This window comes from Pecten maximus, chromosome 3 (assembly GCF_902652985.1).
Source record: "Pecten maximus chromosome 3, xPecMax1.1, whole genome shotgun sequence".
Classification (NCBI taxonomy): Eukaryota; Metazoa; Mollusca; class Bivalvia; order Pectinida; family Pectinidae; genus Pecten; species Pecten maximus.
The window spans coordinates 4,316,001-4,343,642 of record NC_047017.1 but is presented as its reverse complement, the minus strand read 5'-3'; the positions used below and the strand labels follow the sequence as shown (position 1 = coordinate 4,343,642).

At 34.5% G+C, this 27,642-nt stretch overlaps 1 protein-coding gene across 1 annotated transcript; it reads right to left on the bottom strand.

Moving 5' to 3' along the window:
• Positions 1-510: 510 nt before the first annotated feature.
• On the bottom strand, positions 511-27,411 carry LOC117322987 (L-asparaginase-like). Its single transcript, XM_033877959.1, has 13 exons — positions 27,247-27,411; positions 19,278-19,395; positions 17,772-17,883; positions 14,715-14,840; positions 13,646-13,729; positions 12,844-12,970; positions 12,097-12,209; positions 10,614-10,799; positions 9,730-9,843; positions 9,104-9,316; positions 7,717-7,964; positions 6,353-6,452; positions 511-4,592 (listed from the first exon to the last, which is right to left on the bottom strand). Exons 1-13 carry the CDS (start codon positions 27,383-27,385, stop codon positions 4,410-4,412), a joined length of 1,863 nt encoding a protein of 620 aa, XP_033733850.1. The 5' UTR covers positions 27,386-27,411; the 3' UTR covers positions 511-4,409.
• Between the last annotated feature and the right edge of the window lie 231 nt (positions 27,412-27,642).

Sequence of the window (27,642 nt, the reverse complement as noted above, 5' to 3'; positions counted from 1 at the left end):
CTAGTTATTTTTTACAATCATTATAATAAAAGAGTTATTTCCCAAAATATCAAAGGAAATTCTAAAGAGTAAACATTTAATATGGCTTAAGGACTGATTTTTTTTATGACAGTAAAGCAGTTACACTTTTACTACTACATAACTTAATTAATAAAAATGTTCAGTTTTCGCCCATAAGGCAAGGTAAAACCAAGAACCCTTGGATTTGAAAGTAAGTTATTTTTAATGCATTATAACACAAACGTAAATGCTAACGATACTAAAATATCAAAGATCATTGTAAATCCATCTGATGATAGGCATAATATACACATTAGGAATCCATTTACAAATTATTAACAAGATATCTGAAGGATTCTAATGAGTTAACAAAACTTAAATTTGAGTCTAACTTGTCCTGTAAAAAAAAGAAAGTAAGAAATCATAATAAGTCGCACAATAAATAAAAAGAAAACTAAAAAGAATTCATTTAAAAAAAAAAGGAAAAAAAAAGGAAAGAAAAAAATGGGACTAAAATAAAAATAATGATATCAATAGATAATGTGAATTCTGTTTATTTCCTTAACATGACACAAACATAACTGTCTTAAATGGCAAGTAAGACTTTCAGTAAGTATAACATCCCAACAAACTCAAACAATTTAAGTAAAGCCTGGTAAAGTCTTCAATAAGTTCAGCATAATAAAATTAAAGCTATTACTAGAAACAAAACATGAAACTGAACTGATCAAGCAAAACAAAATTATGATTATTAGCAACAAAAATAAACATCCTTTCTTGAGAATATATTTCAACAACTACCGGTATGCGATAAAAACATGGTTCAAACTCAACAAAAAGGGTATACGTACCTGGTGATTATTAATTTTTTATGGTAAAAATAGGGGGTTCACACTCACGATATTTTAACACATTAGAGCAACTTTATGACAAGTTGAGGTCAATGAACCTCAAAACAAAACTATAAAATATTAATTTTTCAAAATTTCATTTTGTCGAGATTTTAAACGCCATATACATATTGAGCAGCATTACAACAAAATACATGTACTGAGGGTAAGTGAAATGCTTAATTCATACAAATTCAAAACTGAAACCAATTTAAATCAGTTTAATTAGTAACAAAAAAAAACCAAAAAAACAATCAAGACTGTGCCTCTTGTAAGAACCAGTAAAGTTGGAATAAGATGGATACCAATATTTAGAGCATGAAAAAATTAATTATATAGTTATGATTTAAACATTTATTTTTTACATCTAGATTGATAAATTAGTCCATTCCAATTAAATATGTATCTTACTGGATGACTCCAGAAAAGTTTATTCTAAATATGCTTGGGAAAATGTGGCTTACTACATGTATATGGTACCATTTGAATTAAATCTCACAAGGTACATGTAGACATTTTTCTGGAGTAGCTCATAAGACCTCAACTGAAGTATATAAGCACTCAGGATATGTATATGCAAAGCAAGAAAGACAGGCAGAGTTAGAAATATCAAATCAGTTGAGATTACAAAAATAAATAAATAAAACAAGGATGGATAGTATTGCAACAGCAATACAAAATCCCCTGCCTGAGCTAGAAGTGCACCTATTTATTTCCCATTTAAAAAAAAAATGGTTTTTCGAGAAAAAAAATGTGGGATGCACAACTACATGTTATACTGATCATGTATACCAAGTTTCGTTAAGATCGGAGTAGTACTTTAGGAGGAGTTCATACAATGAGATAAAAGCAGTTTAAAAAAAAAAAAAAAAAAAAGGTTTTGGTACCAAAACCATGTATATGGCACAAGCTCACACAAGCTCATGTTTATTGTTAACATCTTGTAAGATTTTGGCAATGACTCAATGATGATATCATCATGTCCACACTTGATTATGATAACAATATGTGACAAAACAATAGAGAAATGTACCGAGATGACAATGTTCACCAGGAGTTACTTCCCCTTATAACTATAACATAATACACCTGAATTTGTTAAACTCTTGAAAGACAAATGATGCATTACATTAAATATTCCTTCAATACGAGTGAATACTGATCACACCTTTTTATATTCTACCTGTATAAGTACCAAACAATTACCGTATTTGACCTAATAAGCACACTGCATTTACAAAAACACAAAACACGTGCACTTAATAAAATATGCACATGGAAAAATCTTCTGGGAAATGTGGATGGAAAAATATCAATTCTTTTTCATTTACATATCTTTATGTAGTGAAAACTATCCAGGATCATAGATTAAAAGACTGAAAATTTTATATTAAAGCAGTTCAGTGAGGTAATTTACAGGAGCTTTTTTATTAGGTTTCCATTAGTGCAGCCAACCTCTGTTCCTGAAAAAATTGGAGGTGTTCTTATAGCTGCAAGTGCATTAATTAGGTCAAATACATGTGTGGTATTAGAACATACTCACAATGATATGTCATTATACAAATTTAGCTACATCTTGTACTTAAAAAAATTTCTTTTAAATTAATGTAAACACTATAAAAAAAACACTATCTCTGCATTTGGACAGTACCATTACAGATATTTTCACATTTGCAAAACCCACATTTTATTTTATATTATCTTCAAATTCCAAGGGATATATTTTTTATATGTTATCTCCTCTTTGAAGAAATCTTACATGAATGTTCATTTCATCATTTATGTTATACGGGAAAAGACGGATTATAAGTTTTATACTTGTGTCTAATCCCATTTGTGTTTTGACAAATAAATACGTTTAAATCAAATAAATTTGGAATTTCGTCTTTCCCATCATTTCATATTGATGACCTCGAGGTATATATATTGTCAATTCTAATTCACAGCCATGACATTTAAGTCATCATTTCTCATTTAAGTCAGAACTTTTTATCGTTGGATTTGTTAAAGAGGTGTGCTCATGACTTTTCAGAACAAGTCTGTAATTGTTACACAAAGGACGGTAAGCTTAAGTAAATAAGCAGGTGGCCTGGTTAAAATTTTATTTAAGGTGAAGTCACTTATATGTTGCACCATTGAAACTGTCAATATTTTTTACAGACTGTTCCCTCGAATCAAGATTTTACACTATTTTTAAGCATTTTTTCTGGGATTTTCTTGTTTTGAAGTAATAAGGCTCTTCCTAAAAAGTATTTGGCATTACTATTTGTGAAAATTTTTAATTACCTGTACTTAAATGGCTATAACTCTGGAAAAATAAATTGACCATGACCAAATCAGAATGCGACCTGCACATATTTTGTATACAACGACATATCAAATTACAGTTTGTATTTAAAATGCTTCAAAGCACAAATCTAGAGGAATCACTTATTTCCCTGATGTACATTATAATCAATACAATTAGTGTTTTGGCATGAAAAACCACAGTAACTGTAATCTCAAATGTGAAAAGAGACATTTATCAATTATGGACCTTTCATGAGGTCAATATAATGTTATACTAACCTGGTAGAATCAAATATTGACCGAGGACAAAGCCGTCAATATTTTAGATACTGACCAAATCAAAGGTCCTTAATTTTCATATTAGATGTGAAACTTGATCGTAGAAGGGTGGAATCAAATTATATTTATCTTGATAGCAGGAAATTTTATTAATTGTAACGTCACAATGATAATTATGTCATAAACACTATATTAACTCAGTGTTTCTAAAAATAGAAACATTGAGTTGATATCACAAAATAATGACCTCCAGCTGACCACGTTTTAGCCAATGAGAATTGAGGAAAATCGGAACATATCTAATATTAAATTATATTCTAGCACTTTAATTTCCTGCTTTAAAGCATTCTGCAAAATACTTATTATATGAATTTCAGGTAATTACTGTATATTGTTTTCTATGGCCATGAGTATTGTGGTAACACCAATTCATCATTATGCTAATTGGCGCAGGTTTATATTCATTTAGGTTTTGATTTATGCTTAAATATTAACGCTAAAAAACAAGAACATTTACAATATTTTTCCCTGATAAAAGGATTGAACAAGATCATGGCTATCACAGTAAAATAATATTGTTACATTTCAGAATACCATCTGAAAATGGTCAATGAATTTAATTTAGAACTAATGGTTTGCTTTAGTGCACCTCTGAGATTGGATTTTAAAGCCTTCCAGTTTCTGGACTATCTGGTTGGTAAAAATGGACACCTGCAATGTGTGTCCCCCATGTCTTATGTGAATCTTTCATATGTGAATATTACATATGTGAATATTACATATGTGAATATTACATATGTGAATATTACATATTTGAATATTACATATGTGAATCTTACATGTGAATATTACATATGTGAACCTTACATATGTACATATGTGAAGTAAATAACACGTAGTTAGTCTCTCTTAATTTCTCACTTTGCTCATATATTTGATAAGATATTACATCTAAGAATTAGAAGTTCCAGCTTTTTCCTCACGGCTCTTTTGTTCTATAAGTTTAAGAATTTCCTCGCATCCTGTTTTCTTGGCCTGCATCTCTGCTGTGTTTTCAAAAATGTCCTCCGTGTCCCACCTAGCACCATTTTCCAATAAGTAACGAACAGAATTCAGCTTCTTGGTACTGACTGCCTAAAGTCAAAACAAAATTTGATGAAAAGTAGACGTGCTTTGTACACTGTATAAAAAATTATGTACTTTACTTTAATGTTCCCTCCCCACTAAGCACCAGATTCCAACCAGTAACACACACAATTTAAACATCCTTGACCCAGTTTCATCAACATTCCTTAACTTAAAGGAAATTAATCAACAACAATTTTCATCAGATGGTGGGCTATTCAAATTGCCCTGCGTCAGGGACAATCCTCAAAATTCATATGTATGTTCCCCATGGTCTCTAGTTGTGCCAATTCAATTTAGATTTTTGATCAGAAAAACAAAATGGCCGACAGGCAGCCATCTTGGATTTTAATGTAAACTTTATGTATTTTACGATAATTGTGTAATAAGTTATATTATCTTATACTAATCACTCTTGTTGGCTCAGATGGAAGGGGGCTGCGGTGGCCGAGTGGTAAAGGTGTACCGACACTTTATCACTAGCCCTCCACCCCTGGGTTGCGAGTTCGAAACCTACATGGGACAGTTGCCTGGTACTGACCGTAGGCCGGTGGTTTTTCTCCGGATACACCGGCTTTCCTCCACCTCCAAAACCTGGTACGTCCTTAAATGACCCTGGCTGATAATAGGACGTTAAACAAAAACAAAAATCAGATGGAAGCGCGGGAGGGGTCTTACTGTGGGAGGAAACCAGAGTACCTGGGGAAAACCCACGTGGTCCGGCAGGTGACCCCATACTTTTTCACGTCCGATCTGGAAGTCGATCCCCGACCGCCTAGGTGAAAGGCAAGTGTGTTACCACTGTGCCATGTACCCGACCACCCTTATCTTGGATTTTGAGAATGGAAGTTTATTATCGTTATTTCTTGAACAATTCTAGAGGGATATTTTCAAACTTCATATGTGGGTTCCCATTGGTCCCTAGTTGTACCACTTACATTTTGATCATTTATTGCAGACAGGCAGCCATCTTGGTTTTTGAGAAGATTGTTATTGCTATTTCTTGAAAAGTTCTGGAGGGATATTTCTCAAATTTCATGCATAGATTCCCCTTGGTCTTTAGTTGTGCCAACTCAAATTACATTTTTGATCAGAAAAACAAAATGGCCAAAAGGGGACCATCTTTGATTTTGAAAACTTCTTGGAACCTCTAGTTTCATGACAGAAAAGCATTATCCTGGGCGACAGAATTGACATAATGGGATTCAAACTGAAATGGGTAATATTATATGCTCTCCTTTTAAATGACAGCATACAAATGTGTTGATTTCCTCCCCTGAAATTACGGCATAGAAATATGTAGAAAATATTTCCCTGTCCACCTGAACTTAAGTCCAGTCACTAATGGGGAGCACTATTGAGCAGAGGCAAAAATACAGATATGATGTCTGTTGTGCAGTTTTGATTAAGAGTATAATTAACTAAATTCACATATGTTATGACCTAGCTGTGGTATATATATTAGGTTGATTACCTGTTACATCATTGGTTCCATAGATACTGGTATGTTTGGTTTGGTTTATTTTGTTTAATGTCCTATTAATAGCCAGGGTCATTTAAGGACGTGCCTGGTTTTGGAGGTGGAGGAAAGCCGGAGTACCCGGAGAAAAACCACCAACCTACGGTCAGTACCAGGCAACTGCCCCACATGGGTTTCGAACTCATAGCCCAGAGGTGGAGGGCTTGCGATAAAGTGTCGGGACACCTTAACTACAAGGCCACAGCGGGTAATCAGACGTCTTTTTACTGAAAACAATAGATTTATTTACCACATGTAGAGGCGTTCTCTTGTCGTAATCAGACACGTTGAGGTCAGCTCCAGCAGCCCTCCAGGCCTGTAGTGTACTCACTTCGTCTCGGGCTGCGGCACTGATAAACACAGGATAAACAATGTTTATATTGATGTGAACATTACAATTGTGATTTAGTTAATTACTAAACTGATATCTGTTGGAGTTCTCTTGATATTTCATTGTCACTGTTTATAATGATTTGAAAATTATAATTGTGATTTACCTAATTATTGAACTGATATCTGCGGAAGTTCTCTTGATATTTCATTGTCAATGTTTATAGGAATCAATAGAGTTAGTTGCAAGCACTTGTGGAAACAAATATTTCATAAACCTTACAACTAAGCCTCACTAATGGAGTCATCACTATAAAACCAAGTTGTTGTCACAATATATCTAGTCACATAGGACATATAGGGGACACATTATTCTTTCAAAAAAAAAATAAATAAATAAAAAAAATTCTATCTCTATAGCCATTTTGACATATTCTAGGCCGATATCAAGTGCTTTGTCATTTTTTTTTATTATGGGTCTATTGTTGTATGTGTCCTGTAATTAAGTCTTAGGATGGCTAACACATAAGCTTTTAGGTTGACTCAAAGAATGGAGAACTCTTACCCGTCCTAAACACCTGGTCTAAATCTCCATGTACAATTACCAAGGGGCTCCATATCAATCAATATATTGTTAAATAGTTTACCTAATGTGCTATAAACTTTAAATTAGTGTTATTCAAGCAATTATTCACATAAGAGGACTCTAAATATCAAGAAATTTTATGCAAGGTAGGGGTGGTAGAAAATGTGCCTCATCCATGTGATTTGAACACCAAAATTTCATTGTACAGGAAAATACAATTGGATCAGATGGCAGACTAAGTCTAAACAAATTTTCAAATTATATAAATCTTTAAATTATATAATTATATAAGTTAATATAAATCACTTCTTTCGTTGGTCTATGTTTGACAAACCTCGAGTCCTCCTGGCAGGTTACTATAAACGTACTAAATTTTAGCACAAAACCAAATTAAAATAGACTAGTGGAATGATGAAAAAGCACTACAACAATCATTGCTATTGAAAACCAAAGTAGATAAGAACAATTATAATTCAGCGGAATGCATGAAAAAGCTGAAATAAGATTACCGCTGAAATGTTGACATTTACAGTTATATTTTTGTGGAAGCCTTTAGAATTACATCTGTAGTTCCATTTACAAGTTGAAGTCTCTTATTGTTTCTACAATGGTAATAAGTGGGCTTATCATATATATAGTAGGCACTGGGTTATAGCCAGATAAAAGTCGCAGTTTGTGAACTCTGCCAAACAGGGTACCTGCAGAGCTCCATGGCGATGCGTATTGGATGCATGGTGAGATGAGCGCCTGTGCGGACAAGCAGAGTTATAATTTGATGGTCTTTACTGATGATGGCGTCGTTAAGGGGAGTGTGGTCATGTTGGTCCTTCGTGTGGATTGTTGCCCCATGGTGGAGGAGATATTGAACCACTGCCAGATGGCCTTCTCTAGCTGCCACATGCAGAGCTGTTCGGCCATCTTGGTTTCCAGCAGACAAATTGCCACCCTGATTTTGAATAAAATTATTTCAGAATTACTTCATGCTTAAAGGTATCGGGATATCTAAATACCAAGATTTGATGATAATTTTTTCCATTTTAAAATTAGAGTAAGTTATAAATGGTTCACAAATGAGGCGTCCCTAAACTTTAATATTTAAATATATCAAAACTTTTAACACTATAGGGGAAGGAGCTCATTTATTTGAGGACAAATACAATGAACTTACGGTATCTACATTGCATGGAAATGTGAGCTAGATATGATACAACATACACGGTCTTATGATAAAAATGATTCCATCAAATTTGATCAAATAATATTCAGCTGTTCAAAAATCATTTTGACTTTGACCTTTTCCCCCTCACTTAAGCTCTGTATTTTGGGATTTATTTCTGTCAAAATTGCTGCAAATAATTACTGGCTGAAGTTTTGGTTTGCAACTGTTTCAGACTAGTTTTCAAACTTGTTCATCAACTAAAACAGGTTTCGTCTTGAGAACCAAACAGAAATCTCTATTTTGAAAAATGGCATCCATTAAAGAGAAACAGGCACAGAGAACACAAATCAGTCATGCAAGCTTAGATACTCCTTGGCATAAGAAAATTAACCATCTTCAAAATCACATTGTATATACTATTAGCACAATCTTTGAGTTGAAGATTTTAGGAAGATATTCTGGATGAACAAAGAACTGTTCACTGCTCTGTATTAGCATATTATCAAAGCATAAAGGGACACTAAATTACCAATACCAAATAAACAAGGATTTTCTAAAAATAGTAACGGTGACCTTGATCCAAAAAACTTGCAACTCGAACTTTTTATGGTCATTTATGGTCAAAATCCCTTAAGGAATGAAGCCACTACAGTGCTGACAAACTTTCGTAAACATAGTATGGATCGAAAGGAAACCTACATGTAAATATTGGCCCCTGACCCTTAAAACTCATCTGAGTTAAAAATTTCTTTGAAACCAGTTAATGAAACAAATGAGAGAACCAGTTTAAAACTATATTAACGATTTTTTGGGGAAATAAATCCACCCATATTTATTTTACAGGTTTAAAGTCCGCTGTTACAGCCTTATGGCCTTTTAACTGACAATCCCTCTGTGGGATAAGTCCAGTTAGTATTTATACGTACTGTGGATCTTAATCTCTCGAGAGCCTCAGTATCATTACTTTTGGCTGCGGCACACATTAAGTTGGGATAAAGTGCATCTCGCAGTTTTAACGTTTCTTCCTTTGTGCTAATACTGAGCGCCTTAGCTACACAGTCAATCAATTCAAAGTCCAGTAAGGAAATATCCTCAATGTGGATGGAACGCACTTCTCCACGGAGATTTCTTTTCATCATCTGAAATCAATATTAGATTATATATTTGGAGTTAATCACCTTTTCTCAATTAAATATCTTAGGTGAAATAAAGAGAGTCTATCTGACACGGAGAGTTTAAGAAATAGCATACATACAATTGCTAATGTCAATATCAGTCCTCTATCTCATTGATTATAAAAAAAAATATTCATTATCATATATGTAAATTTTATGTTTTAGTCAGTGAAAGTTTCACGCCATACCCCAGACCTTGAGAGTCACAGTGAACGTTTTACATCCAACAAGGTAATAATTATTTCTCAATTACACGCTGACGTTGAAAATTTAACATGAACCTCCCGAGTCTGTACTGATATATTGATGGAATTGTTTGCCAGTATAAAATGTTAAGCCACTACCATGTCCAGTTTTGCATAATTGATCGTTCATACCTTAGTTTTTTGTTTAATACTCCAGTCATCTTTACTGAGTACATAGGAAAGCTTGGTGAGGGCTGCTTCTGCTGTCATGTCACCCCCTGGTATCACGCCCTTATCATACAGCGCCTATCACAAAATCAAAAGTTTGAAATTTTAGGAAGGACTGTTCCAAAATTATCTACGTGGGAGGGGTGAGAGGCATCTTTTTTCCTGAGAACCCGCCACCCATCAAATTTTCAAACATATTTAGCATAAGGAAACCTAGAAATATGTGAACTTACTCACACCACCAATTAAATTTTTGTACAAGTACCTCCTACCCCTCCCACACAGATAATTGTGGGATTGGCCCTAATTGTCTATCCTCTTTCTTCAGTTATCTCCTTCGCTAGGAATGTAAATGTATATTAGTGTATATTCTCAACTTGTACCTCCTTTCCCAAACTTTGTCATCAATAAATCTGTGAAATTTTAAAACTTATTACTGTACACAATTGAATTTAATATAAAAGATACACCTGAATTGATAGGTCATTGATAATTTTGCATGGGAGACAACTCTAACTCAAATTGGGCATATACCCAATTTTCAGTAAGTAAACAGCCGTATCTATATATTAAGCTATGGGCATATTTATTAATACATTGAATCTACTAGCAACACACAGCACAAGTCCACACTTTGGAAAGAGCCTCTTAATATTTCAATTCCATTCATAATGAATCTTGATTTTGCACAAGTTAAATATAAATTAATTAATAGGCAAACAGCTTAAATTTTGCATTAGTGAATTTGGGGTTCGCTTTTGATATTTCCATACACGTCTTTCATTGAAAATAAGAAGATGTGACAAAATACTTAAGCTGTATAAGGTTGTGATCTAATAACACTTTACCTTCCCTGTAGCGTAAGTAGCATCTACGAATCCTCGTGTACACTGTGTAATGTTTACAATTATTACTCCTAAATTGATAGCTCCCTCGATGACTTTTAGAATCTCAGGACGGTTGTCAGGGGCGTTACCAGCCCCATAGGACTGTAGCACCACTCCCTGCATAGGAGGCTGGAGAAAGGACCGCACCTGAAAGTAAAAGAAATAACATATTTCAATACATATGAAACATCTCAACAACATCTAGAACTGAGGTCTCTGTATAATACCAGCTGTACTGAAGTCTCTGTATCATACAAGCTGTACTGATGTCTCTGTATCATACCAGCTGTACTGATGTCTCTGTATCATACCAGCTGTACTGAGGTCTCTGTATCATACCAGCTGTACTGATGTCTCTGTATCATACCAGCTGTACTGATGTCTCTGTATCATACCAGCTGTACTGAGGTCTCTATATCTTACCAGCTGTACTGAGGTCTCTGTATCATACCAGCTGTACTGAGGTCTCTGTATCATACCAGCTGTACAGAGGTCTCTCTGTATCATACCAGCTGTACTGATGTCTCTGTATCATACCAGCTGTACTGATGTCTCTGTATCATACCAGTTGTACTGATGTCTCTGTATCATACCAGCTGTACAGAGGTCTCTCTGTATCATACCAGCTGTACTGAGGTCTCTGTATCATACCAGCTGTACTGAGGTCTCTGTATCATACCAGCTGTACTGAGGTCTCTGTATCATACCAGCTGTACTGATGTCTCTGTATCATACCAGCTGTACTGAGGTCTCTGTATCTTACCAGCTGTACTGATGTCTCTGTATCATACCAGCTGTACTGATGTCTCTGTATCATACCAGCTGTACTGAGGTCTCTGTATCTTACCAGCTGTACTGAGGTCTCTGTATCTTACCAGCTGTACTGAGGTCTCTGTATCATACCAGCTGTACTGAGGTCTCTGTATCATACCAGCTGTACTGAGGTCTCTGTATCATACCAGCTGTACTGAGGTCTCTGTATCTTACCAGCTGTACTGAGGTCTCTGTATCATACCAGCTGTACTGAGGTCTCTCTGTATCATACCAGCTGTACCGAGATCTCTGTATCATACCAGCTGTACTGAAGTCTCTGTATCATACCAGTTGTACTGAGGTCTCTGTATCATACCAGCTGTACTGATGTCTCTGTATCTGACCAGCTGTACTGAGGTCTCTGTATCATACCAGCTGTACTGAGGTCTCTGTATCATACCAGATGTACTGAGGTCTCTGTATCATACCAGCTGTACTGAGGTCTCTCTGTATCATACCAGCTGTACTGAGGTCTCTGTATCATACCAGTTGTACTGAGGTCTCTGTATCATACCAGCTGTACTGAGGTCTCTGTATCATACCAGTTGTACTGAAGTCTCTGTATATTACAAGTCGTACTGAGGTCTCTGTATATTACAAGTCGTACTGAGATCCCTTGACTATATCTTACCAGCTGTACAGAGATTCCAGGGAACAACCGTAACAGACCCACATTGGTACACATCTCACTGTGGATACGGAACTTTTCCGTAGTACCACTTCGAAACACAAGGGACCAGTCAACTAGAAATGAAAAAACAGAAAATGATGTTGAGACAGTTTGTTTATGGCCATCCAAGATAGCAATACATGTATTGTAAAACATTCTATATATCTGTAGGGCTTTCTACTAACTTCTTGCATAGAACCACTAAAAATGCACATCTAGAAATATTTCTCCAGAGTTAGATTTCTGAATGGTATGAGTAAGTACATTCTAAACTTGAGTCAGTTCCATATACAATTTACATTAATTTTGTATGTGTTCAACACTCAGGTATGTCAGTAAATTTCAAGATCACAAATATAGGACCAGTAATTCACTTATACAGTAGCAAACAGTCAAATCGAATCAAAACAATTACCTTGAAATCCATAGAAAATGGGTATTTATACTTAAGAAAAAATATAACAGAAATTATAAGAAATGTTAATGTTTATTTTTATTTATTTATTTTTTTTTTTTAATTCTATACACATTTTCAGTGGTCTCAGGAGGGCCCTAACGGAGGAGAGAACTTGTATGTAAACAAAGGATTATAGCCCTTGTTGACACTCTCAGTTGTCCCTAACCTGTGTCATTTAGACATGTCTATGTAAATTTGAAGAGGACACGTCAGTCTATTTGGACAAAACCTGAATTAACGGTAGGGCTTACCTGTGATGTCCGTCTCCAGCTCTGCTATAGAAGCTATGTTAGGTGATATGAAAGCGTCAAAACTACCCGAGTCATTCTTAATCGTCCTGTTACCTCGCAAAACTTTGTTCCCAAACACCACTAAAACCTGATAAAACAAGACAAGTCTGTGAATTACAGTCCACATAGATATTGAACTATACATTGAGAAAGCACAGATAATGAATTTGTGAGTATAAGACAAAATAATATATCAGAGTCACCTACTTCTGATACATGACCCACCGACTCATCTAGGTGAACCCAATCCGAACGTTTAAAATTCCAGTGACAAGTATTTAGTGTAGGAGATGTATTGTGGACATTCTTTTATTTGATGTAGGTTAAAGGTCAAAATGTAGGTCTAAAAAGTGACCTTCTTTTGATATATGACACTCAATTTCACCAAGGTGAACACATAAATAAATTATTAAATTAAAGTTACGATATTGTTGGAGTTAGAGCCCAAACAATTTTTGTTTGATGTAGGTAACTGTGGGTGTGTTAGTGTGTGTCTGTCAGCAACCTATAGCTATCATCAAAGTATTTCAACCCCTGCCCCACAAATATTATTCAAAAACAAATTTTTTTGATAATTTTGAAAATGCATTAGATGGAAAAGTTATCAATTGATTGTAAAACCAACCTACATCATGCAGTGGCCCAGCTACTGAAGTCATGTTTATAAATAAATCATAATATAACCCAACTTAATTGGAAACTATGATGTATTAATACAGAAAACAAGAAAAAAAAAATTGTTTTAGTCTATGACCAAACATACCTCTGGTATACAGAATTGTCCTGCGACCACCAGTGCTGACAGGAAGTTGTCTCGACCGTCACTTCTCACCTCAAAAATTGGAATCTGTAAACAATTCAAAAGATTCCTATCAACACATTTACAAGAGGCTCATGTGCCTTCTGAAATACTGATAGTTGATATTTTTGTTTTTATATTAAAAATTGACCTCTGTGACCTGGAGAGTATATCAAGGTAATTCATTTGAACATCTTTGGTATCAGAGCTCTATATGTATATGGGCCTCTTGGTTATCAAAAGTCGAAAGATTTTAACTTTCTAACCCTGTGAGCATGAAAGCAGGTCAAGGTCATCGATTTCAACAAACTTTGTAACCCTTCATCTAAGCATGCTACTGGTCCAATATCATGGCCCTGGTGGGCCTCTTGATTATTGAATTGGATATTGCGTAGAGGTCAAATATTTCAACACATTTCAGCCCTGTGACCTAGGAATTATGTCAAGGTCATTGATTTGAACAATATTTATAACCTTTCATCCTGGCATACTACTAGCCCAATATCATGGTCTGGGCCTCTTGGTTAGTGAGAAGAAGCTTTGTAACGATTTTTTACACATTTGACCCCTGTGACCTTGAAAGTAGGTCAAGGTCATATATCATAAACCTGGGCCTCTTGCTTAATGATAAGAAGTCGTTTAAAGATTAACACATTTGACCTCAGTGACCTTGAAAATAGGTGAAGGTCATTGAATTGAGCAGACCTTGTATAATCCCAGCATGCTACTGGCTCAATACCATGGCCCTGCACCTCTTGGTTACAGAGATGCTTCAAGCTTTGACTCCTCTAACCTTGAAAGTAGGTCAAGGTCATTGATTTGAACAAATTTTGTTGCTTTCATCCAAGCATACTACTGTCTAAACATCATGACCCTGCCTGCCTCTTGAGATATCATCTCAGGTGACCTAATAACCGTATTGCTTTTGGTATGGATTTTTCTATCATTTTGGACTAAATTTTTGCTACCTATATTGTACAACTGCAGATTCATTACCTGTCAATGTTACTTACCTGTGATTAGTTTTACCTACCTGTGACCCTGTCAGGATGATTGGTTTACCAAGGTTCTCACACATGAAGGACAAGGCAGAGGCCGTGTAGGCCATCGTGTCGGTTCCATGGAGGACGACAAATCCATCGTATTCATCATAGTATGTCTGTCGAAGTACAATGGGACACATGACGTCATATCTGGCAGTTAGATAGACAACACATTACTTCATACCAGAACATGACATTTTCATTGGTTTACCCTGGGCACTATTTGACAATAGTCATAGTTTGGCATACTTTTTAAAATAAATTTAAACAATGAGTGTGACGTCCTCTGATCCAGTGCCATTGTGTGACACTGCTAACTTGAAGTTTTTAGACAGAATCAGTAGAGGGAGGACACTGGTTGGTTATGTACCGTACCAGGCAATAAGCCCCTTCCCGTTTCAACACCTTGAACAAAATTTGATGCAGAGTAGGGAGCTTATTGCCCTTCTGGTAAGGTACCTAATGTTGATCATTCAGCATTGTGTATGATATAGTAATTTGCTTTTTCAAAAACATTTTTATGTTCTTTAATTTGAGGGCACTATAGTCTGATAGTGTTGTCTCCAGATGGAAGAGTATCCAATTGCCTTCAGCTCAGGTACAATGCCATCCCTCGCCAACAGTAACAGACCAATGTGCCCTCAAAAGAAAGCAATAAAATATGAATAGAACAATTGTTATCATACACATTATCCAGGTCAATGATGTTAGAGCTGTGTCCATTAAAAATACACTTAGTATTGAACATTGTAAACTGCTTCATCAAGTCTACATTCTAATATGTATGTCAGATCTTTACTCTCTGTTTCACAGTTTAACACTCACAGTCTTAATGTCCATACTGATTATTGGCTAATTTTGACTGTTTTAAGACTCACAGATATATCATCTGCAAGTTTTGTCTGCTGAAAACCTGAGATATCTACCACTATTTGTGACCATTATATTTTCTTAAAGTTACATTTCAGAAAAAAATCTTGAACTACATGGTAGCTGAATATATTCTAGAAAATAAAAACTTATAATTCTTTAACTTACTGATTTACTCAATTACAATTTGGCAATTACTACAGCTTTAATACACTTTTTAAGATACAATTGGCTAACACCATTGTATATCTTTGACTGTTTTAAAGACTTACTGAGATATCATTGCCTATCTTTGAAATTTTTCAAGAATAACTGATATATCATTGGCTATTTTGACCTTTTAAGACTTACTGAGATATCATTGGCTATTTTAACCTTTTAAGACTTACTGAGATGTCATTGGCTATATTTTTTAACCTTTTAAGACTTACTGAGATATCATTGGCTATTTTTGACCTTTTAAGACTTACTGAGATATCATTGGCTATTTTAACCTTTTAAGACTTACTGAGTTATCATTGGCTATTTTAACCTTTTAAGACTTACTGAGATATCGTTGGCTATTTTTGACCTTTTAAGACTTACTGAGATGTCATTGGCTATTTTTAACCTTTTAAGACTTACTGAGATATCATTGGCTATTTTTGACCTTTTAAGACTTACTGAGATATCATTGGCTATTTTAACCTTTTAAGACTTAAATTACTGAGATATCATTGGCTATTTTTGACCTTTTAAGACTTACTGAGATATCATTGGCTATTTTAACCTTTTAAGACTTACTGAGATATCATTGGCTATTTTAACCTTTTAAGACTTACTGAGATATCATTGGCTATTTTAACCTTTTAAGACTTACTGAGATGTCATTGGCTATTTTTAACCTTTTAAGACTTACTGAGATATCATTGGCTATTTTAACCTTTTAAGACTTACTGAGATATTATTGGCTATTTTTAACTGTTTTAAAGACTTACTGATATATCATTGGCTATTTTTAACCTTTTAAGACTTACTGAGATATCATTGGCTATTTTAACCTTTTAAGACTTACTGAGATGTCATTGGCTATTTTTAACCTTTAAAGACTTACTGAGATATCATGGGCTATTTTTAACCTTTTAAGACTTACTGAGATATCATGGGCTATTTTTAACCTTTTAAGAATTACTGAGATATCATGGGCTATTTTTAACCTTTTAAGACTTACTGAGATATCATTGGCTATTTTAACCTTTTAAGACTTACTGAGATATCATGGGCTATTTTTAACTGTTTTAAAGACTTACTGAGATATCATTGGCTATTTTAACCTTTTAAGACTTACTGAGATATCATTGGCTATTTTAACCTTTTAAGACTTACTGAGATGTCATTGGCTATTTTTAACCTTTTAAGACTTACTGAGATATCATTGGCTATTTTTGACCTTTTAAGACTTACTGAGATATCATTGGCTATTTTAACCTTTTAAGACTTACTGAGTTATCATTGGCTATTTTAACCTTTTAAGACTGAGATATCATTGGCTATTTTAACCTTTTAAGACTTACTGAGTTATCATTGGCTATTTTAACCTTTTAAGACTTACTGAGATATCATTGGCTATTTTAACCTTTTAAGACTTACTGAGATGTCATTGGCTATTTTTAACCTTTTAAGACTTACTGAGATATCATTGGCTATTTTTGACCTTTTAAGACTTACTGAGATATCATTGGCTATTTTAACCTTTTAAGACTTACTGAGTTATCATTGGCTATTTTAACCTTTTAAGACTTACTGAGATATCATTGGCTATTTTAACCTTTTAAGACTTACTGAGATATCATTGGCTATTTTAACCTTTTAAGACTTACTGAGATATCATTGGCTATTTTAACCTTTTAAGACTTACTGAGATGTCATGGGCTATTTTTAACCTTTTAAGACTTACTGAGATATCATTGGCCTTTTTAACCTTTTAAGACTTACTGAGATATCATTGGCTCTTTTTAACCTTTTAAGACTTACTGAGATATCACTGGCTATTTTTAACTGTTTTAAAGACTTACTGAGATATCACTGGCTATTTTTAACTGTTTTAAAGACTTACCGAGATATCATTGGCTATTTGGAACTGTTTTAAAGACTTACCGAGATATCATTGGCTATTTGGAACTGTTTTAAAGACTTACTGAGATATCATTGGCTATTTTGGACCAGTCACTCATGGTCATGTTACTGGAATCTAATAAAGGATTGTACTCCTTTATATGGTATTTCACTCGACGTCCACTCCTCATCAGTCTGAAAAACAATGACATAATCACAATAATGGAGAAGCCATTGACCTATAATTCTAATAAACCATCATTCTTTACTTTTAATGTATGAACATGAGTTTGAGTAATCCTTTCTTGTACAAGAGGCCCAATGAGCATGCATCGCTCACCGGCTTCTCATGCAACTTTCAAGCGGATTTAGGTCATTTATGCAGATACTACGCCGATTACCAATTTATTCAAATATAAGAACTGGCTAGGTTTATTCAGTTAAAAAATAATAGTTCCTCTATATTTCAAAATATTAAACCAGGTAGGTCAAGTTCATATTATTGAATCATTTGAAGAAGAAAAAAAGAGGTCCAAGAGGGATAACAAGGAAGACCTCATTTAATATCTAAGAGAAGAACTTCCTGTGAATGAGAAATAGCCATTCTAAACTGAAGCCGACAGCAATTCTGGTTTCTTGATCAGACTCGAAATCAAATAGGCACATGACAAAATGTTCATCAGTAAAAAGATACAAAATATGACCTTTGTATCTGACCCTGTGACCTTGACCTAAGCTACAAAATTTGACCTTGACCTCATGAACTTACATGTGCAGTTCGAGAAATATCCCTCCTGTAGTTTCCAAGAAATAGTGATAACAAACTTCAATTCTCGCAATCCAAGATGGATGCATGTCAGCTATCTTGTTTCCAGATCAGACTCAACAAACATCAGATAGGCACAACACAAAAAATTACTCCTCAAAAAATTGTGAAATAGCGATTACAACTTTCACCTGTCAAAATCCTAGATGACTGTCTGTCAGCCATCTTGTTTCTAGATCAGACTCAAAGTGATATGGGCATAACAAGGGACCAAGGGAAACCTACCATGTAAGTTTGAGAAAAATCCTAAATGTACTTATCAAAACATAGTGACAACAAACTTAAATTGTCAAAAACCAAGATGGCTGACTGCCTGTCATCCATCTATTTTCCAGATCAGACTCAAAATCAAATGGGCACAACTAGGAACCAAGGGGAATCCACATAGCCCTTGGTAGCCCTTTACCAGAGTTTGGTTTGTTTTTGTTTAACCTCCTATTAACAGCCAGGGTCATTTAAGGACGTGCCAGGTTTTGGATGGGGAGGAAAGTCGGAGTACCCGGAGAAAAACCACCGGCCTACGGTCAGTACCTGGCAACTGCCCCACGTACTGCCTTCACCAGAGGATCCTTCAGGCCTCTGAAACTCTTGGTTATTGAGAAGAAGTTTTTTAATGGGAAAAGTTGATGCTGGACAAACGAACGATAGACACAGGATGCTGGGTCAAGGCATTATAACCTCACATGCTATTCAGGCAGATGAGGTATCAATAAACATCTGCAGATAATTATATGTATAAGATATGTGTCATTAAAATACTTACGGCATTACAAGCAGATCTTTTTCTTCCTCCATAAGCTGCTTCTCAGCATAAGATTTGTCATGAAATATTGGTAACTTCTTCAGCTCGGGGATCATAAAATTTGATTCCGGTTCATACACTGTCAGAAACAAGTAAGCTGAATATTAGCTTAAAGGCAAAGCATATCCCTGTAACTGTCGATTTACATCCCCTGTTCTTCCCTTACCCCCATATCCATGCTATGTATAAGGTGAAAATCTTGTGGTACTTAATCTGATCAAATCAATTTCTTATTATCTCTTTTAACTATTTGACATAAAATAAACTAACAAGAAATCCCAGAGAGGATTTTGGCCACCACCATCTCAAGTCATAGGAGAGTGGTATCATTCAACGACTGACCTTGACCTTTTTCAATTTCAATGTCAACAAAAGTAATGACAATGATGGTTTTACCGATTTAAGGCCTACCAAGAGGTGTTCGCGTATCTTCTTTTGTTATTCTTGTTTGCAGTGAATAAAGAGATTGCTTTTTAAGAAGTCGGACTTGAAAAACGTTGACAGAAAATATTTAATGAATTATTATAAGATAAATTATCATTATACTTATAAGGTATACATGAAAATTCTGCTTCCAGCACACAGAAAACAATGACAGATTTTTTTTGTTTTTTTTTGTTTTTCTATTGTCGTAAACAACTATATCTCTGAAATTTATATTTTCATTGCTTTTAAGTTATGTGAAAACATATTTTTTCAGATGTTGACAACAACAATCTCTAGACTGGACACCAGTGTGTAAACTGGCCAAATATTCTGGTCCCATTGATATTGGTTTAGACAGATTACTGTATCATAAAAAACTAACCAAAGAAGAAATAAACTTTCTTTCTTGGCTTCATACAACATCAGACCTTGACCTTTGACTAAATTTTGAACTAACCTTGACCAATTATTTCTTGTTTTGTTCTGCCTAACTTTGTTACATATTGTCATGACAAAAAATTGACCTTGACCCTGTGACATCAAGACAAAATTTACTTGTGATTTCAATTAACTCTAGATCTGCTAAAGACATATACCAGACTGTTAACTCATTACAATAAACAATTCAATCTCCTCAGATAAGCAGCTGTATTACTGGTATAATATCTTATGTTAAAAAATAACTTAAATGCACAATATGGACTCAAGGAGAATGTCAAAGCACATGTGCACAGAATTTAGGAAACTTGACATCATGATTTCAAGTCCTCAATGATAACAATGAAAATTGTTCTGTTAGGCATATCTGCAAACAAGCATGCTTTAAAAAAAAAAAAAACAAAAAAAACGGGCAAACTTTGACTCTTAAATCCAAGATAGCCACTAAAGTGGCCATATTAAAAAAAAATAAATAAATAAAAATTTTGGGTAGTTTGCATTTGCATTTGCAAACCATACGCGAAGACAATTCTTGTAATTGTTATACTCCAGATAACACTTCAAAGAAGATTCGCTTTTTGGACCAGCAGACTGGTGGCTGTTGGTGATTTTAATTTAGTGTGATTATCCATGCTGATACATCTGTTCTGGATCAGAGATGCTATTTTTTCATTGCATGTGTATTAAATAATATCATAATAATTCACAGTTTAGATTGTGTAATTAATTATCTTACTGGACTAGTCCAATTTATCTTACTTGACAATGTTAAGCTTAGTTCTTAGCAGGAAACTAGCTACTATAGCATGGCATAGGTTTAGATACAATGTATTTTTCAATGCTATTCAGACAATAGGGACAGGTACAGTGTATGTAGCGAGTGCTATTATGGTATTCTTTACTGTACACATGCATAGCTGTCAAGTCATCCGCTTTGAGAGGGTCACACTCGAAAATTTACAATGATGTATTAAGGTTCAACGTGAACAGCAAATCCAGTGACATTTTTACAAGCCTTTAAATCACTACTCTAGTGCAATGGAACAGAAGTAGATTTTGTGGTTGAACTATTTTTCAGAAAACAGGCTTCTTGCTATGTTCAAAGTTCTTCATAGTGTCTATAATAAGAGCATTTTATACGATTGAAATGCCTCCCTTTATGCCATATTTGTTTAATTTTATTCACAGCCACCATTTGTTTTTCAAGGTCAAAAGACACTCAATGTTTATTCCTTCATAAAGTCATATCCGGTCAAACAAATGCTCGCACTACCGGCTATAAATACTTGTGTGCATATAATGGCATGCTTATTTTGTGCAATATATGAAACCCACATGTCATTGAGCTTACTGTATTCTCCTGAAACTTGCATTTTGCGCATGTTTTGCCTAAATTAACAAATACTTCAAAGACCCTTGCACAGCCATGATTCATATTAACAAGTTAATTTTGTTCCATTTCACTAGAATAGTGATTACAGGCTTGTAAAATATCACTGGATTTGTTATTTACATGAACCTTAAATCACCTACCTGAAGACAATGACCAGAGCATCTGAATTAGAATTTTTCATTATGAAATGTGGCCCATGTGTTATCGTCAGTTTGGGAGTGACCATCAAACTGGTCATCACCAGTTCGGTCACCATGGACACTTGACAGGTATACTGTATACATGTGCATTTTGCAGCTACTTTGAGAAGCTACCTTAATCATCATATTGGAAGATCTTTTTGTTTGGAAATGATGGATCCCATGTAGTTTGTAATTTTAAAATCAAAGTACTGGAAGTACTGTAAACAAATGTTTTGCGGTAGTAATATCTGAATATGTTGTATTACCCTGCAATTAATAAGCCCTGAGGTGAACTCATTGAAGTTATTCTTCTTCTTGACCATTATTTGAACCATATTATCAAAATCAGTTTGAAAATAATGTTGCTAGATGTATATATAGCATGCTGACAAAGATTTTCAATCAATAGCAATTGTGATCTTGTCCTTGACTTTGGTACCCTGAAACACAAACTCAAATTCTTGTTATAATTCTGACCAATTTACGAAGGATGACGGATGAAGGATGGTGGACAGTGACTGCACCACATCAATATAAGCTCTGCCTCATTAGTCCAATGGACCAGGACCACAGCATAAACTCTGCTTCACATCACAGGCCCTTTGGATCAGGGGCGCTAGATAATGAAGGAGGCTTATTTGTGGACATGGGCTTACTTGCATGTGTATAATATAAGGTATGCAACTTTTACCTGTGACAAGGGTCATTTGGGGAGTGAACTAACAACAGAATATGAAAGGTATTGTGTTAAGTGTTTACTAGATTCTCCATTATGATCATAATGGTTAAGTTAACAGGAACATTTTAGTAAATTGGATGTGAAAATCTAAAATATATTATTTTTTAATTATCTAGTTATGTAATCATGTGGTCAGAAAAATATTAAATTAAGACTTAAGATTAAGGTTAAAGCTAATTATAAGGTTATGATGAATTTAAGTACAAAAAGATTAAGACCATAGAAGTTGTGACAAATTATTAAAGGTTTTGGAGCAAATATTATTAACCCAAATTATTAGTACTGGGGGTATTTCTATTTTTTGTTGCTTATGACTTTCTTACCATTTCCAAACAGTACTAAAGCCAGGAAAGATATATGCTGCAAGTGTCATAAAGCTAAAGGTAAAATCAAAATCACCATAATGCTTATAATACTAAAAGCTGCATGATCATAAAAAAACAACTAGCTTGTTAAAAAATGCACAAACCTGCTTTCTGATGGCTCTGAAAACTAAATGCCTTTCCTGTGGAAAGAAAAGGCAAGCACACATCTAATGAACTAACATATACAAGTTCTAAAAAAAATATTGTGCTATAAAAACATTCAGTAAATTCTAAATTCCCTCAATTTTCCATACGTACTGCATCAGGCGCCCAGATGGCCATGCATGTGGGTCTGACAATTTGATAAAAATACTAAAATAAGGGTGTTTATTGGATAATATAAACAAAGTCTTCTACAGGCTCATATTAAAAAGTTTTAGGGCAATTTATTTAAGACTATGGATATCAAGCTCATAATAAAAGAACTAAATTAAGATTTACTTGGAAATATATAAACTGAAGATTTAGGGCACAGAGTCTATATTAATATTTCTTAGTGACTGAAAACTATGACATCACTGTATTGAATTTAACTTTGGACATTGACCAGTTGCTGTGACCTTGAGGTAAAATATGTACATGAATACATGTACATGACATTGTATGTGTATCCCGAAGTTTCAGTACTCAACTAATTAGAAAAGTGTAAGGTTTTGTATACACTGCAGTTAGGCTTAAAAAATACCTGTGTTTACGCTAACCCTACAGACCTTTTATTTTCGTGCTTACAAATACCCTGCAGTTTTTTTTACCATTTTCAAGAAGGACAAGTCTAGATTGCTTAACCTTAGTAGAAACTATTTAAGATAAAAAGATTTCCCTACATGCCTACCTTATTTTTTTCTAGTGTGTTAGTGGAAACACATGTATTATCTTTTTAAGCTATTTATTTGACCTTCAAATTTAAATCCCTGGTGTGACCTTGACCTTAAAAAAACAAGTTTTCACAGACATAGCATGTACCACACCACCCACAAAAATATTAGTTTTTTATCAACAATGGTTGGAGAATTTGGACAACAACAACTTGATCAGGTTTTTTTTAACTTTTTAAATATCAGATTGATGTTCTTTACAAAATTAATTCATTTAGTAAGAGATTATAAACACATATAACTATAAGCCTTTTTTTCAAAATTAATAGACCAGAATTTCCTTTTCAAACATGTCAGCTGTCAGTTAGCTTTGTCTGATTCTAGTTCAGGCAGTGTGAAGCTGTCAATGCAGCACTTACAAAATTGTTTGGATTTCAACCTTTCAACCAAGTTTTTTTTAATTCAAATATTTTATTTTCATGTTGTTGGTTTTGAGCAGATGTCAGATTTAATTTGTTGATTTTATCGTGGCTGATTTTACTGTAACTGTCTATGAAATAGTTTCTAGTCTTCATCGGTCACTTCAGTGACATACAATTTCATATTTACCTTTTACCACATATCCTGTACTCGTAACAAGACCTTCGAAGATCTTAAAAATAGACACAGCTATATAATATAACCCTACATATATAATTAATCTCATATCATTTTTTGAAGAAATGACAATCTTTTCTTGCATCTCAGATTAAAAAATGACTTGATACAACTGGGGAGTAGATTTTTTTCAAAATCTCTTTTTTTTTATTCCACTAGTATCTAAATAATAAAGTATCATTTCAGATAAATAGGTGCCAAATTGCACATGCAGACTATCTATTAATTAGTTCATATAGTTTCAAAAACTTACTTCCAACCTGTTTTTATAAGTTTCCACTCCAATATTTTTTGTTTTGTTATTTAATTTACAATAAGAAACAATTTCTTTTATCAACATGGACTACAGTGTTATGTTTATACAAGAGTACATGTATTTATGCAAGAGCAAATATTACATATCAACATAAATGCAGAACATGTATTACTAGATTGAAATTTGGTAAACTATGGTTATGCTTTAAAATTTACTGCTTTACAACTAAACTCTTGTTAATGATGTACCCCATGTTTTTGTGCTTACTCTGAAGTGTGTCTGTCCATTTTCAAGGAAGTCAAAATTGCTTTTCTAAAGACATATTGTACCTGGGTAAGTGGAAAAGGCCAGAGAATATGAGGATGACTTTGTATTTGCATATAAAGGCAGGTTAAAACTAAATAAAACTCAACATGAATTGCATGTAAATAAAACAAAACATGAATTGCAAGTTCCAATTCAAATCTAGCCACAGCAATTTAGCAAATCATAAAATATTTATTTAAAATATCAGGTTGATTAACATATATATTGTAACTCAAACTATTGCATTATATAGTGTACAATTGATCAAAATTCAATGATAATACAAAAATAACTGATGGATTGTCTATCAATTTAAACTCTTAACAGCTTTAAAGGTTTGTACTTTAAGAAACAGTGAATTATTGATATGAAGTGTAATTAAATTGCATTCTAAAGTTGTGTCACTAAAATTAAACAACAAATCTAAACACTTCAAAACAAAAAGAAACACAATCTAGTTTAGATTTCTCCCTTGTCCCGTTTGTCAGTCTGTCCACTCAGTTTTCCTCACTCTTCTCAGCCATACTTCAAGGCTTGTTGTGAAAGTTGGTATGAAACTTCAGTATGAGTAGTTTTAGATCAAGTTTGAGTTTCAGGCCAATTGGGTCAAGGTCACTGTTACTATTTTTAACAGGGGCCGGTATAAATAGGGGACATATATTTTGCTTTAGCAATACTCAATATGCTTGTTATTATTAAGGGGGTATTAAACGTAGTTGGGTGTCAAATGTTACTGGAAAGGAATAATCCAGCAACCAGTCGAGATTCCAGCCCGGGACCTCCATGCTATAGTCCAAGATTCCAACCCGGACCTCCAAGCTATACATAAATAGATGGATACTCTAACTATTTGAGCTACTTTTGCCTGCGGCGCTCAGCCTAATCTAGCTGTAATAATGTAGCGTTAATTTCGACGACGGACGGACAATTTCTGACAGATGGTCGTCGCCAAAGCTACGATTCTCTTCCATTGATGATACAGTGTTGCAAAGCAATGAACCGTTGTGTACCTTTGGAGTAATATTTAGTATTAAGTAATTAATATTTCTAATGCAATTTTTGCAATGTATTACCTATGGTCACATCTGGAAATCTTTAATTTGCACATTCCAATATTATACTACTCGGATTTGTCTCCGTAATCTGCCATGATACTTCTCGGAGAACTTTCGCGAGAATGCTTATCCGAATATGGTATGCGTGACCATATATGGATGAAGCTACTTCAATTACAAAAAACATTACCAGAAATATTTAACCAGTTTTTCGTAAGGGTTGTGAAGAAAATGCATCTTACTTTTTACATGTGTAATTATTCAATTCCAGAATGTTTAACCTTGCTCACCGAACTATATTACTCTGAATCTGTCTATCTGTTGAAATCTCGTGGGAAATCTCATTAGCATCAATTCATTTTGATTTACAAATAAGGAAATTGACTTTTACACTTGTATCAAAGATGGCGGTATGTTTGAACTGATATCTCAATGTGTCTTGCTCGTTTTAGATTTTACCATTGATTATAAAGAAATGAAATAATGTGCAGGTTTGTGGATTGAATATTGATAATAGATACATGTACCAGAATCGTCAATTTACATGTGTTTTTTATCAGAGAAAATTACAATCATAGTTAATTACTGCCCCATGGTAATCACATCGGTGCTTAGTGCTACACTTGAACTCTTGATGGGCCCTCAAACCATTTGAGCTACAGTTGAGTGTAGACTAAAGGTTACACCCAGGTGCACTCCATCTGGACTTGGAGTGCACTAGTCCGTTTGGACTCCAGGTAAACTTGGAGTGCACTCCGAGGGGAGTCCGAGTCAACCTGGAGTCCTATAAGACACCATGTCTGCCAAGGGTCTATAATCAGACTATATCATATATACATGTATTAATACTTTGATGTTATTCATATAATTATATAAATATTTAGATGTACCTTTGGTCGGCCACCAGCCACAGTCCGGTTCTGCTATAATACTGTATTATGTATATATCTTGGGTTTGGCCAGTGGGGATTCTGATAAATTTATCATGCAAGACTAGAATTGTGACGATGATGTCCCTGTGGTTTGGCAGGCGGAATTGACCTCCAAATAATTTGCCAAACACGTTACTAAATATATTATTACAGTAAAGTTAGTAATTGTTTAAATATAATTTAAATAGAGTCACTGTTTAGCTGTATAACATTATTAGCCCGAGTTTTCTCTGGTCCTTACACCATGTCGACATGGTTTCTGATCCAGAGGAAACTCGGGCTAACAAACTGTAGGCCTATAGCGAATTCGAATTAGGGCCTACTGCAGTCTAATCCGTTAAGGCTACAACATGTTTTGTACCGTACCTCCACTTTGGTTTGTTCTCATGCCAATCGTTCCTCCAGAATATAAGACTAAAACTTTTGCCTCCTGTTCCTGCTCTACAGATTCCGCAACGCCAGCAGTGGCAAGCTTACTCCGCCGCTGAAACAGATCGTTTTCCATTGCATCAGACTTAGCACCTTCGTCTGCCATTGTAGGTCTAAAGGTGCACATGGTAGTCTCTAAAGGGTTTCCGAACGTTCTAACTATAACCAATTTTTCAATCGCCGTCAAAATAGTACGCCGCACCCGAACCCAAACCAAAATGTTCCGGGACTAGAAACATTATTTCCACTCAACAACGGCTTGATGAATTCATTTAACATATTTTGCAAAAAAGTCAAATACGTATAAAATTATTTTATGACCTAGAGGAGTAT